Source organism: Anguilla anguilla, chromosome 1, assembly GCF_013347855.1.
Source record: "Anguilla anguilla isolate fAngAng1 chromosome 1, fAngAng1.pri, whole genome shotgun sequence".
Lineage (NCBI taxonomy): Eukaryota > Metazoa > Chordata > Actinopteri > Anguilliformes > Anguillidae > Anguilla > Anguilla anguilla.
Genome location: NC_049201.1, coordinates 16,715,920 through 16,728,928, shown reverse-complemented (window position 1 = coordinate 16,728,928; position 13,009 = coordinate 16,715,920). Strand labels below are relative to the sequence as shown.

At 44.4% G+C, this 13,009-nt stretch overlaps 1 protein-coding gene across 4 annotated transcripts in view; it reads left to right on the top strand.

Moving 5' to 3' along the window:
* The window catches only part of cep170b (centrosomal protein 170B), a 34,608-nt gene extending 21,674 nt beyond the window's left edge, over positions 1 to 12,934 (top strand). For 2 of the 4 annotated variants that reach the window (XM_035379609.1, XM_035379618.1), the window contains exons 10-20: positions 2,170 to 2,361; positions 3,298 to 3,436; positions 3,539 to 5,233; positions 5,938 to 6,169; positions 6,980 to 7,139; positions 7,710 to 7,748; positions 8,031 to 8,159; positions 8,281 to 8,369; positions 9,225 to 9,318; positions 9,442 to 9,493; positions 9,897 to 12,934. In XM_035379609.1, the coding sequence (XP_035235500.1) occupies positions 2,170 to 2,361; positions 3,298 to 3,436; positions 3,539 to 5,233; positions 5,938 to 6,169; positions 6,980 to 7,139; positions 7,710 to 7,748; positions 8,031 to 8,159; positions 8,281 to 8,369; positions 9,225 to 9,318; positions 9,442 to 9,493; positions 9,897 to 10,141 (3,066 nt within the window). In that variant the 3' untranslated portion in view covers positions 10,142 to 12,934. The remainder of the gene's footprint in view (positions 1 to 2,169; positions 2,362 to 3,297; positions 3,437 to 3,538; positions 5,234 to 5,937; positions 6,170 to 6,979; positions 7,140 to 7,709; positions 7,749 to 8,030; positions 8,160 to 8,280; positions 8,370 to 9,224; positions 9,319 to 9,441; positions 9,494 to 9,896) is intronic. The other 2 variants (XM_035379635.1, XM_035379628.1) reach the window with 2 other exon arrangements.
* Positions 12,935 to 13,009: the final 75 nt, after the last annotated feature.

Below are 13,009 nucleotides of genomic sequence, written 5' to 3'. Positions count from 1 at the left end.
ATTATGCTATTCAATAAATATTGATTGCAGGCTAACATACTGTCCATTTAGATTTATTTGCTTTTAAGGTGGTTGAATTTAGTGAATTGTGTCATTCCATTGGCCTTGGGGGTTGTCTTTAGATAAATGGTCCTCTCAGCCTGACTCTTAATTTGTTTGAATGTAAGTTTCCTCTAAGAGGTTTGCAATGGCGGCCATTTTATCATGACTGTAATGCAGTCAGTTACTCCATCTCCCAGCCCTTGTGTCGCTCTTGAAAAGGAAGATTGCTGACAATTTAGCATGGAAAAATGGGTCAGCTTTTTTTTTTTTTAAACCCAGCCGTGCTGCGGTCTTATCAGCATTGGCAGCGCAAACAACGCCCGGGTGGCTTTCATAAACGTGCTGAAAAGATACGGAGGTCAGGTGGCACTGAAAGAGAGGCCCTGTGACTCCAGCCCGATTGCTTTGCCTTTTAAAAGGTATACCGTAGGCATACCGTAAATATCCTAATATATGGTATTATTATTTGTCAGTGATGTCATTGATAGTGTATGCGCTCTTGTAAAGCAGTGCAGAAGTGGAATGCTGTGTAGCTTCTCCCCCAAGCGCTCGGTTACGCTTTCTGTCGTCTCTGCTGCATGAATAGGTTGTGCCCTTCTTCCTCCTCCTTTCATGTCTGTTCAGCATGCCAGGCTCCTCCCTTTTTCCCTGAGGTACCCAGGCTAGGCTAGCCGTTACAGCTCGTGGTGAGTGGATCACTCAGACTCGGTAGCCTAGCCTCGGAATCCCAAATACCACTGACTCATGTCAAAGGGTGGAGCAGCTCCCTGTAATTCGCAGCCAAGAGACTTTCTGAGCACAAAAAGGTTTTTGCTCGGAAGACCAAAACGTTACGAGCAATACTGTGAATGACAGAAGTGAGGAGTGTGTTCACGGTTCGGGATACAAGGGCTTGAGAATCTTGCGACTGCTTCTCTGTGAAATGAGTAGCTCCTGCTCCTGTCTTATTTGTGTGACATTTCATTCTGATTTAAAAGTGCTGTTTTATAGGTGTCCTGTCCTGTCAGTTTTCATATTAAGGCATCATGAAGCTAATGACAACTGCAGTAATGTAATTAATAATGTTTCCATACAGATTCTGAGCACAGTGTATTACAATGAGCTTATGCTAATGTCAGCTGTAGGAAAAACTCAACTTCAACAATCAACCAACTGTCAGCTGTCTACATGTTCTGACTTGTCGAGTTAGAGACAGTGCCCTCTGCCTGCAAAAAAACAGAATTGCCATGTTACATGCCTTGTGCTGTGACAGAAAGCATATGCTATTTTGGAGTTTTAATTACAAGCTAAAAGAAATGGACCCAACGTTCATCCGAAAATACCCAGCAGCTTGTGCCTAAAATTGTTGCCTTAATTATATAGCAGGTTTATTTAAGAAAAAAAAACCTAGATTATTGTCAGATGTCATTTTTCTGTGCTTTGAAATTATGTATACTTTTAAGGCCTGGCCATCACAATGCTTTATCAATTAAACTACTGAAATTGTGAGATCAGAATTTGCTATGTAAACTAGGCCTACCTATATTAATTTCCTTTAATTCTGCCGTTTTTAAGCTTTGAATCTTCATAGTTATTTGCACATTCCTGTAAACATTTTGCAAGCGGCAATACCCATGGCCATGCCAGTGCATTCCGTTTGGCCGAACGCCAAGACAGAGCTTCTGTTGTGTGCCACGGCCTTCTCTGTGTGCCCTCTGCCCGCTTGAACTACTTTCAGACTACATCAGAGGCCAAAGCAACCTCACTGCCGACAGCTTTGTCCTGTGTAACAGATTCCAGAAAGTGTTCTAGTTTGTTTGTTCTCATCTTAAAGAATCTTGTTAAAAAAAAAACAAGTAAATGCCAAGTTCAGTATTGTGTAAGGAGCAAAAAATGTGATGCTTTGCTAAACTGAACATTCAGTGCAAATTGCTGCTGGGTTTAATAGCGGTCAGAGTCTCTGTTACAGATTCTCAAACAGGAACTGGTCTGTGATAACCTGGTTGAGACGACCGTCCTAAGAGGCACGTTAGTGGGCGGCACCAGAATCTTTATATGGGTGCAGGGATTGGCCGATCTTGCTGCACATCGTGGCCCACATGCTGTTCTCCCTGCCACCTCTACTCACACGTGCTTTGTTCCTAACAGGTGTTTGGTGTTCTCGAGTCCCCCGAGAACACTGGCGCGACTGCAGCATCACATAGGCCCGTTATTAACGATGGCAGTGACGAGCAGGCTAGCCTTTGGATTAGCAAGGGTAGTTCTGTGGATCTAAAGGCAGCTCCAGTGCAGGGCTATACTCCCGTTGCCCTTAGTGGCGCCCCCACTGGTCCAGCGCAGGTAAAGAAACACCTGGGCCCAGCGTGTCTTCACCCTCATTGACGCACACTGGGCTCAGCTCCACCGCATCAATCAACCAATCAAATCAACCAGCCAATCACTCAACCAATCAATCAGCCAATCAATTAATCTGTTAGTTATATGCAGAAGGGAAGGGCAATTCTGCATGCTCTGCTCACTGTTGATTTGGCATTGTGTTTTTTTCATTGTTCCTTCATCATTTCCTGCCCATCTTTTGTTTCTGTTGTTGGGCTTGACTTTTGCTGTCCCTTCTCCCCTTCACTGGTTCTGGGTTCTCTCTATGCTGTGGTGAAATGGTCCAGCTGCTTGTAGAGACTCAAAGGTCAAACAGTACAGTGTCTAGAGGTTGGAATATTTTTTTTCAGTGAGGCTGGAAAATTGTTGTAGATTTAGTTTTATTTGGAAGGGAAATGTTTGAGTGTTTTGACAGATTCAATGGCCATTTTGATTATTCTTGCATATTCACTTTGTAGTGCAGTTTTTTTACATACGAAACTGAATTACAGTGTGTGCTGTACGTTTTGTGTACTTTTTAATGCAACATCAGGAAGAACTTGGGGATTCTCATTTGTTTAGCAATATGCAGTATTCCAACCTCTAATATTGGCATTTGTGCTTCAGAATACAGCTATAAATGATTAAATATAATTTCACAAAATGTTTTGATGAGAAACATTTGAATTGAATTGAAGACTGGGCACTAACATTTCTGAAATTGAAAGAAACCATTAGAGGGTTCAGTTTTGTTAACTTGATGAATAAAATTTTCTGTATGTAAAAAGCACCTGATTTTAGGGTATCTAGCAAGCTTTGTGAAATTATTCGCTTTCAAAATCATTGCCATCAGTGTGTGTGTTGTGGGCTTGGGCTCTGTGTGGTTGGGTCTTTAGTAACAGTTGTTTGTATCTCCACTAGGTGCGGCCAGTTGGTCCAGGGCCTCTGATAGGCCCTAAGTGGGTTTCTCGATGGGCCAGTCTGGCGGACGGCTACGGTGATTCAGGGCCCGAAGCGGGGCTCTACGACACTCGGCCACAGCAGGACACGTGTAATAGAGGTGAGCCAAGGGAGGGTTACACTGACTGAGAAAACAGGAGCTTTGTTTTTAATCGTGATGTGAATGATGGACCGTGCCCCTCGTTCCTGCTTCTCTGTGCAGATGGAGGAATTACCCATCAGGCAATGCTGAACCGAAACTTGGAGAGCACTGAGTCGGAGGGAAGCCAGGGTTCCAGGACCAGACGGCTTCTTCCCCAGGTGCCACCAACAGACAAGACTGAATTTACCACCATTCTCATCCGACATGACCCCTACATGGGGTACGAGGCTCTCGAGAAAGTGTCAGGAACCCCCCGCCAGCACGAGAGCGTTCAGAGACTGAGCGTGCAGGATGACCTGGATCCCGACAGCCTGAGTGACGCCAGCAAATCGGATGAAGGCTCCATCGTGGAGCGGGGCAAGAAGCACCATGCAGGGCAGGCGGAGGGCAGAGCTGAGGTGACTGGTGGAGCCGTCGCCAAACCCACCTCCTTCTATGTCGGGTCGGACGAAACCCCCTCCGTTTCGCCGCAAGCTCAAAGCCCAATTCTGTCCCAGGCACAGAGAGAGCAGAACGTCCCCCTCAAAACATCCCCAACGACTGTTCTCATCCGGCATCTGAGCAACCACGAGTCTCGAAAACCGGTAAAGCAGAACTCCTCTGCCCCCAACCTCCACTCCCAGGAAAAAGACTCTTCTGCCAACAAGGAGACCCCCAGTTCATTTGTGAGGCAGGAGAGCTTCACCAAAGACCGCCCCAGCAATGACTCCCAGGTGAACAGGCTCCCTCACATCTCCAGTCATCCTGCTCTGAGAGACATGGACCCTGGGGGCCTAGACAGGGGTGACTGTGGCCATGACACACAGTCTTTCCTCAAGGAGACTGAGAATTGCCTAGCAGCCCTGGAGGCCAAGTTCCAGGCCCAGGGTCAAGGCCAAGACCAGAGGCAAGAAGGTTCCTCTGGACCCATAGAGGACTCTCTCTCTAATGAGTCGGACGTGGACACATCCAGCACGGTCAGCTTGGTCAGCAGCAAGAATGACCCCAGTGTTCCCCCCAAGAATTACTCTGTCATCAGTGGCCTGCAGAAGGAGAAGTCCTCCTCCAGCATGTGCACCCAGGACCAGAGTCGGAGGGCATCGGCCCGCGAGCGCCTGTCAGAGAAGCGCCGCTCGCAGTGCTCCGACAGCGGCACCAAGGCCGAGCCGGGCAAGCGCTACCAGATGCGCCGCAGTGCTGGAAACCGCGGTTCTCTGGACCTCAGCGACGAGCCCAACCTGCAGTACTGGCCCGACACCGTCTCCTCGGACCACGAATCGAGCTCCAGGCCCACCACCCGCAAGAAGATCATCCCTCTGCAGAAGGAGGACTCCAGCAAGTCCTCCAACAAAGTGTATCAGTCGCTGACCCGCTCCAACAGCCTCTCGGCCCCTCGACCCACCCGCGCCTCCATGCTGCGGCGGGCCCGTTTGGGCGACGCCTCGGACAACGAGGGCACCGAGACCGACCGGGCCTCTCAGAACTCCGACGTCAATGCCCCCGCTAAGGCCACGGCGGACAGCAAGAAGCTCTCGCGGTTGGACATCCTAGCACTGCCCCGTAAGAGGACGGGCTCCTTCACCACACCCAGCGACACAGAGTCCTCAGCAGGCAGGACCGGCTTCTCCAACCGCAGCTCTGAGTCCAGCAGCTCTGTGCGGAAGGCCTCTGTACCCGAGCCCAAGTCAGGGGCCAGGAGGAACTCGGGAACCGGGTTGAAGCAGCCCGTCGGCCGTACTCGCTCTAGCGGTGCCAAGTACGCCAGCAGCACAGCCAGTGAGTGACAGCTCTATAAGCCACACCCTAACTCATTTATTATTGGTCAAGGTGAAAAGTGCTGGTTGACATTTGTTCTGCAAAAACCCATAATATCAACATTTAAATGCATGTTTTAGGTTAAACATTAAAAAGCATTGAACATACACCGAAAGTACTTAAGTTTTCCAGTCTTTTCCACCACTTTTTAAAAGTCGCATTATATTGTATGTGTTTATAGACTTCTCATAATATCCCGCCATAATGTTCCTATACTGTTACAGCTACTTTGGGACGGTGCTGGGTAATGTGATGGTGGAAATTTTCTCGTGGCTACTTCGCTCTTGTGCTGGAGGGCTTTTAGAGCTCAGCTTACACCACTATTACTCTGTCAGTGGGACTTTGGTTCAATCAAGAAAATGCTTAGTTGAGTCAGGTGGTTAAAAGCCTGAAACGTGGTCTGTAAATGTTTGGGTTTGTGGGTATAAGTTTCTCATCCTTTTGTGTGAAGTGCTTCTCAATGTTTTTAATGTACTAAATTAATTGCATCGATTTAAAAAAGAGTAGATGGCAGATATTGTACTTCTGTTTTATACATTAATTGATTTACTGGAGGTATTTGGAATTGTTGTGTTATGGCTTCTCATGATGTCTCTTTTTATGCCCTTTGTCATTCATTCATGCTTCAACCCCCCCCCCCCCAAACCAAATCACTGCGGCTCAAGGCTCCCGACGGAGGCAAAAGGGCTCTGACTACACATCCACGTCGGATGAGGAGTATGACTCCAACCACAGCACCCCAAAACACAAACGCTCCCACAGTTCAGCGGGCACTCAGACGTCCCGGGCACCCGCGGTGGCCCAGGCCCGGTCCAAATCCCGCTCACGCGAGTCGGAGGATGAGAATGAGGGCGATCCCTTCCAGAACTGGACCTGTCACAGCGCTGAGATTGCAAGGTACCATGCAGACAGTGTGGGCACTCACTTCAGAATCACAACTAGGAAGCATTTATCTTAAAGACTGGTAAACATGAGCATATAGCTGGGTATATAAATGGATTTTCAGGGTCTAGGGAGTTTGATTTGTCAGTAGAATGTTACAGGGATTGAAACCCTGGTTTGACATTGCTCTGTGCCTTGTATCCCCATATGCCAGGTACTTTTCTTAATTACTTTAATAATTATCCAGCTGTATATGGTTACGTATGAATTACGATATGTACTAATATTTGCATATGCATAAGAATACATACGGAAATTGTAAACTGATCTCTCTGGAAAAAATACATTTTTATTTTGAAATATTCTTTCCTTTTTAACCTGCAACATACCACTGTAGTTATGTTTAACTGGAATATATTGTCTGACAAAAAAGGTATAAGAACTAGCAACTTGGCTGAATGACAGACCAACTTTGGTATAGTTCACTAATTAGAGAGCAAACCCCATGTAAGATAGTTTCATATTATCTGATTCAGATGCATTGTGAATTACGGAAATCCTGGCCTGTTTCAGCTTATTATAGAACCTTGCAGATGATATTCTTCAGAAACTGGAATGTAGAATTGGGGAGAACTTCTGTTAGCTGGACCAGGTGGTAGACAGAGGATGTGAGAATTTTGGCTCAATGAACATGCAGTGTTACTACAGCAGGTGGCATGGTTGCTGTGTGTGTAATTATATAATAGATACTAGTGGTAATGTGAAGTGTGTGTGTGCGCACTCGCACTCATATGTGTGTTCCTGTGTGCTGGCTTGTGTTCCCAGGTTGAGTCAGGACCTTGCTAAAGACCTGGCCATTCTTGCCCGGGAGATCCACGATGTGGCGGGGGATGGCGATGCTCCGACCTCCTCTGGTGTTGGCGTTGACACTTCACCCACCTCTGTGCCCAACACACCTGCCTCCCCTATCTCTGCCCGAGAGGAGGTACTGTGCCCGCGACGCACCCCAATCTACCTTATACCCAGCTAAACTGAGCCACCCACAGCAAAACATCATATATTCCATTAAGGACAGAACACGATTGGGTTTCGGAAAAATTGTCCTACTCCAATGACTGCTTTCATTTGTCTGCTGTGAATTTGGAACATGACAGCAGATTTCTGTTGAAATTGAGTAAAACCACAACTTGCAAATAACTGACAACAGTGTAGCCTATCGATGAATATTTCTGTGGTAATTTTTTATGGTGTTCATGTTACATGGCTCAGACTGTGCACCTGTTGCATTCTGTTCATTTTTGGCATTGGTTCAATATTGATTGTTTGATATAACAGAGAAAGAAATGGAGCAGGTATGGAGTGAGAACATAAAAAAGAGGTGCAATCAAGCATTAACCTTAATGGCCTATTTTAGTCTGGGTGGTATCGATATATTTTATGTTGAAGTTTATTTCCCCCCATTGGTTTAGCATGCTCTTCATTTTATAGCTTTGAAGAAAGCATTAAGTCAGCCATTTGTCCTGTGTTTGATTTTTCTTTCTCTTCTTATGAACAGAACATAAAACCATCCTCACCAGTCGTCCGCTCATCTCAGGTGCAGACTCCATTTTTCCTCTCACCCCGTCCTGTGTTATCACCTCCCCCCACCCCTCTCTAGCTCTGATTGGTCATTAGTTTCTCCCTGTGCAAGCAGGCAATGTGCCTAGAACAGGCCGTAAGGGCCCTAAAGGTTGTGCATCACTGGTTACACTCAGACTGTTCTATCGCTCTGATATCTCACTACGATCAGTGTGAAAATGTTAATCGGAGCTGCCTTGGTGACTCGTTTACGTGAGCCATCCTGATCCGGCACTGTGCTGTGTCTGTTGCTTTGCAGTTGGTCCAGCACATTCCAGAGGCCAGTCTGAATTACCAGAAAGTTCCGCCGGGCTCAACAGCGGTCAGGGACGCAGAAGAGAGCACGTGTGACCAAGACTCAAAGCGGCGGATGTGGAACCGAGAGGAGGTGACCATTTCACATTCTGTTTTACTGGAAAAATTAAAAAAAAAGAAAAGGTAACTGAATTTACCACTAGTAGTCGATTTCTCCCATGACTGAACAGTCTCGATGTGGTTGTTCTCCCCAGGTTATCTTTGACAATCTGATGTTGAACCCAGTTTCCCAGCTTTCCCAGGCTATTCGGGAAAACACTGAGCAACTTGCAGACAAAATGAAGTAAGAAAAAAAAAAGAATTCATTTTTAAAAACTTTGCTGGCTTTGTGCATCATGACATCCATAAACCATCAGATGTTGCAAACAGCAGCAGTGATGAGCAGAGGTTTTGCAGCTTGAGCTGTAACCCAAGAATTGCTCAAATGAATCTGCTTCTGCTTTTGTTATTGAAAAATAGACACTGGACCTTGCTGTGCTTTTCGTGTTCCTTATGAAGACCGCTTGCTTCCCTTTTCAGCCCTAAGGGTTGAAAAGTCCTTCTCACCTTAGTTTCACTTAGTCCCCTGTAACATAAGGCTACTTGGTAGTGCTTTTAATGGCTCTAACCAAGCTTACTGCAGCAATGTGGCAACAGAGAGCAGCCTTTCCGGCTTGGCCAGTGAACCACGACTCACAACAAGTGCTACGCAGATGTTTCTGCCTGCTAGTTTATTGCATTACTTAATGTAAATCCCCACATGAAGGGGATTTGCTTTGATTGCTTGCACTGTAGAACCTCAGAGATGCAGATTGATTAGTCAGCCAAACTGTTATGAACCCAGAACTCTATATATGCAGTTATGCCTTTTGAAACTCCCTAAAATCAACTGTTTTTATATTACAGAATGTGAAAACAAAATCAAACTGTTCCCACAGTTTGAGTTTAATAGGTCACAAAAAAGATGCATTGTTCAGAAAGCCCATGTAGAAAATACATCAATGTGCTAATGAGATGCTGATCACCACTGGTTTCACCATTATTAGCTATTAACATAAAATAAGGACGAAAGTAGACCATTTACGAAAATGCAAAAATAAGGACACAGAACTGTAAATATGTCAGATCACACTTTCATGTCACTTATATATTTCCCCAGGGTACTGTTCCACAACAAGACAGAGCTGTGGGCAGAGATTGAAGCAAAGGTCAACGCTGAGAATGAAGTTCCCATTCTCAAAACTTCAAATAAGGTTGTCAACTCTTTCCCTTTGCTTGACATTAAGGACAGGATTTAAATCCAAGTGTAGGAATGTTTGAATGTCTCTTGTTTTCTTTCTTTTTTGTTACCAAATTATTTGTTGATCAAATTTCAGGAAATCACATCCATTCTGAAAGAACTAAGAAGAGTTCAGAAACAGCTTGAAGGTCAGTGCATAAACTGTTTGTCTTCATCAGACTTTGAGGGGATGAGTAGCGTTTTTTTGCCTTGATGATTGTTTGTCACTTTGGATAAAAGTATCTGCCAAATAAACCCAATGTAATGTGATGATTGCAAAAGAAATTATCTGATAAGAATGTAGATTTTCCTCAAATCAGCCATTTTATGTTTTACGGAATATTTGAACAGCTGTTTGAAATAGAAATGTTTCCTGACAACTGTTGATGCATGGATTGATACTGTACATGCTGCCTTATTTTTAACCAAAATTTACAAATGCTGTTGGTATTATTTAGGGGGGCCCAAGACTGCATGCTGAGGGAGCCCCAGTCCATACTGCAATATTGGACTAAATGAATCACTGTACTGTGTGTGTTTTTCCTTCATCAGTTATCAACATGATTATTGAACCCACTGGGGCCCTGGAGTTGGCAGGCAGGACCTTCCCTGGCCCCTCAGACGGGGGGAAGCCAAGACCACCCTCCAAGGACAGTAGGCCTTCGTCCCAAATCCACGGGTCCTCCCAGCACGGCGGCTGCCCTACCGCTGGCCCCAGCTCCGGGCGCGGCGGCGGTGCCAGCGAACACGCCAAGAGGCCCGTGGTGGGGCCTGCGGGAGAGGGCTTTGTGGTCTGATCCTTTGCGCATGTCGCCCCCTGGAGGCGGCTGCTGCTGCTGCTATATCGCAATCAGTGTGGAAAGATGTATTGCTAAAAATTGCACAAAAAAGTTAAACTATACAATACACAAAATATGAAGTTTGCTTGCTGTACTGTCTGTAAGTCTTGTTCGGTTTAATGTAAATATGCTTTATCACTGTGGAGCAATAGGATCTTCACCATTTTTTTTTTTTGCCAGATTGTGCCAAGGTGCATTGTGGGAGGGGAAGTCTCATGCCTGCTTTGTTTTCATATTGGAATTCTGAAAAGAATCAAAACTGGTACTGTGTGTGTGTTCATTCACTTATTAAACTGCTACAAAGTTGATGCTAACAGAAAATAGCTAGGTATATGACAGAACATTCTCCTAAGCCTGCTGAACTGGAAAGGGTTATTGCCCTTTATTTGACGGGGGCTTTGTGTTTGTTTTCTAGGGGTACTGCTTTCCTGTTAAAGAATGTCAAATAAGCTGCCTAATTGTGCATTGCATATTCCTGTTTACACAGCCGCGGAAGAATGGTATTGGTGCCATGCGGAATAATTGTATGCTGGGGAACTGATTTGCTAGACTACCCTCAGTTAGCAGGGGTCGAATGAATTTCGGTGTTTTTGGAGTTCTTGTACTGTATAATGTATTAAGATATCTGCATATGATTGTAGAATACTCTAAGCACAGCGGATTGACATTATACTGTAGATAGAAGTTATGTATGAGTTAGAAGAGAGATATCCAACATTTCATTACATTTGGCTTATTGTAGTTTTGGAGCTCAGGTGGGGAAGAATGCTTTAGGTTTCTGGTGGGCACCAGAAAATGTGTAGAAAGCATACATGTACTTGAAGAAAGTGTGGATTTCATGGCTATTGCTCTAAAATGCATCCTGCATTTCCTTTAAGAAAACACTAGGCCTATATGTTCCTATTTTACTGCTCCATTGAATGGAGATACCCATAATGCAGCTAGTCCAGAGTTACCTGGCTCCTTTGCCAAATGGGGGTGTCCCAAGTGGTTGTTCTCTTTACTGACTTTAATCCACATCAGCAAGGCTTGGGATAGGACTGTCTTTATACTGCATAAGGTTGTCTCAGTTTGATTTAAACACCTGAAGCAGGTTCTGCACAGAATTTAGAAGCCAACTTTGAGTCCAGGCTTTTCTGTCATGCTTAAGTTGTGTCATTTGGTAGACATAGTCCTTATTGCAGCCATTATCTACGAGGCTTGTAAGTTGCCACTTCAGTTCCTGGCAGTCAACAACTAAGTAAAAAAATTTGTGCAGGAGCTTTTGATCATTTCATTGTATGGTTCAAAATATGTTAAGCTTTAAAACAAGGTTGTACATCACAAATTTTATTAGCTTCTTCCTTACCAATGCACACTGAAGGAGTATCATTTGTGTCGTCACCCACTTGGGGTGGAGTACTTGTTTCTGAGCTCCTCAGTGTAGTTTATAATTGGTAAGGCACATCTTCATTGCACAAAGCCAAAGAGCACCTTGTTGTCGTCCTGACATTTCTATGTACAACCGTACCTACATTTATGACTAATGCCCATAAATCCTCTACTGATTTGGAGAAGTGAAACCCTGTTGAAGCCCCACAGCGTGAATCAGGAAGGAAGCTTCAGTTTCAGCAGTGCTTTTAAAGTCAGGCCCATTTGTATGCTCAGTCCTACTTTGCTAATCTAGAGGCACGACATGACCAGGTCCAAAATTAACAAAAAAAACCTGACTGTATGCAATTACTGCGAGCATTCCTTACCTTATCCTGTGTGATATACTGTATGTACATATAAAGAGCTTATATTTCCTCTTGTCTGCACTAACAGCGTACTGCTGTGTCCCTTCTTTGCGTTGTGTCCTTAAAGCTGTAGCAGTTTGCTTCTCCTTTGGAGAGGTGAACACGATACAAAGAGATGAATTCGATTCATTCTGTCAAAGGAATGCAAGATCTTCCAGAACATTCTGTAACAATACAAATGAACCTCATTGTAGTTTACTGAGGTAAGACTTTTGGATTGTTAATCAAATGTGCACTTCATTCGCACGACACCTCGTCAGACTAGTTGGTGGGTGAATCAATGAAATGGTACATTGAAACGAATTGCATCACCCGTGCACTGTAAAAGCCCAGCTGTTATTAGGATAAATATATCCTTTTGGTTTCCATATTGTGACTGACAAATTTGTGTCCCCCCACTCCGTGTTTTAATATTAAGCCTGCTGTGGAGTTCTGAATTTTCTCTGCCACAAACATTCACGAATGTATTGAGTTTCTGTTCTGAATTGCTGGCCTGTCTGGAGCCCCTGTACTCTATCTGTTGTGTCCAAGACTTCCGATTGGCTGTGATACCGATGATGCAACTGCTGCTGCTAATGTCTGGTGTCCGCGCTGGGCAAGTTTGTTTTTTGTTTTTGTTTTTTCTCTCCTGTGCATGCAATTCAAATTTATACTGTACAAAAGAACAGAAGAGAAACAAACACAAAGCATTTCAATTCTGTATACCACAAGGGTCTTGTAAGTTCAATATTGAGTTTTTACTGTTTCGTTACCATTTTGCTGGTCTTCGCTTTAATTGTTTTATCCTTCACAGAAGTTGTAATTTATTTAAGGTTGAGTTCTTCCAGATTTGTTTGTCATTGTTATTGTTGTTGATATTTTTTGATAATTTTGTGTCTTGGAGATGCTTATACATATCGTTGTATGCTTAATGTAGGAAACATGATTGTACCATGACCAATATTTGATTTTTAATAAAATTATTTCAATCATAGACTTAGTGTCTGTCATCTTTAACGTCAGTGTTGCTCATTGTTGCTTCTTGTCTATCACCAAGCAGGGTTTGTGA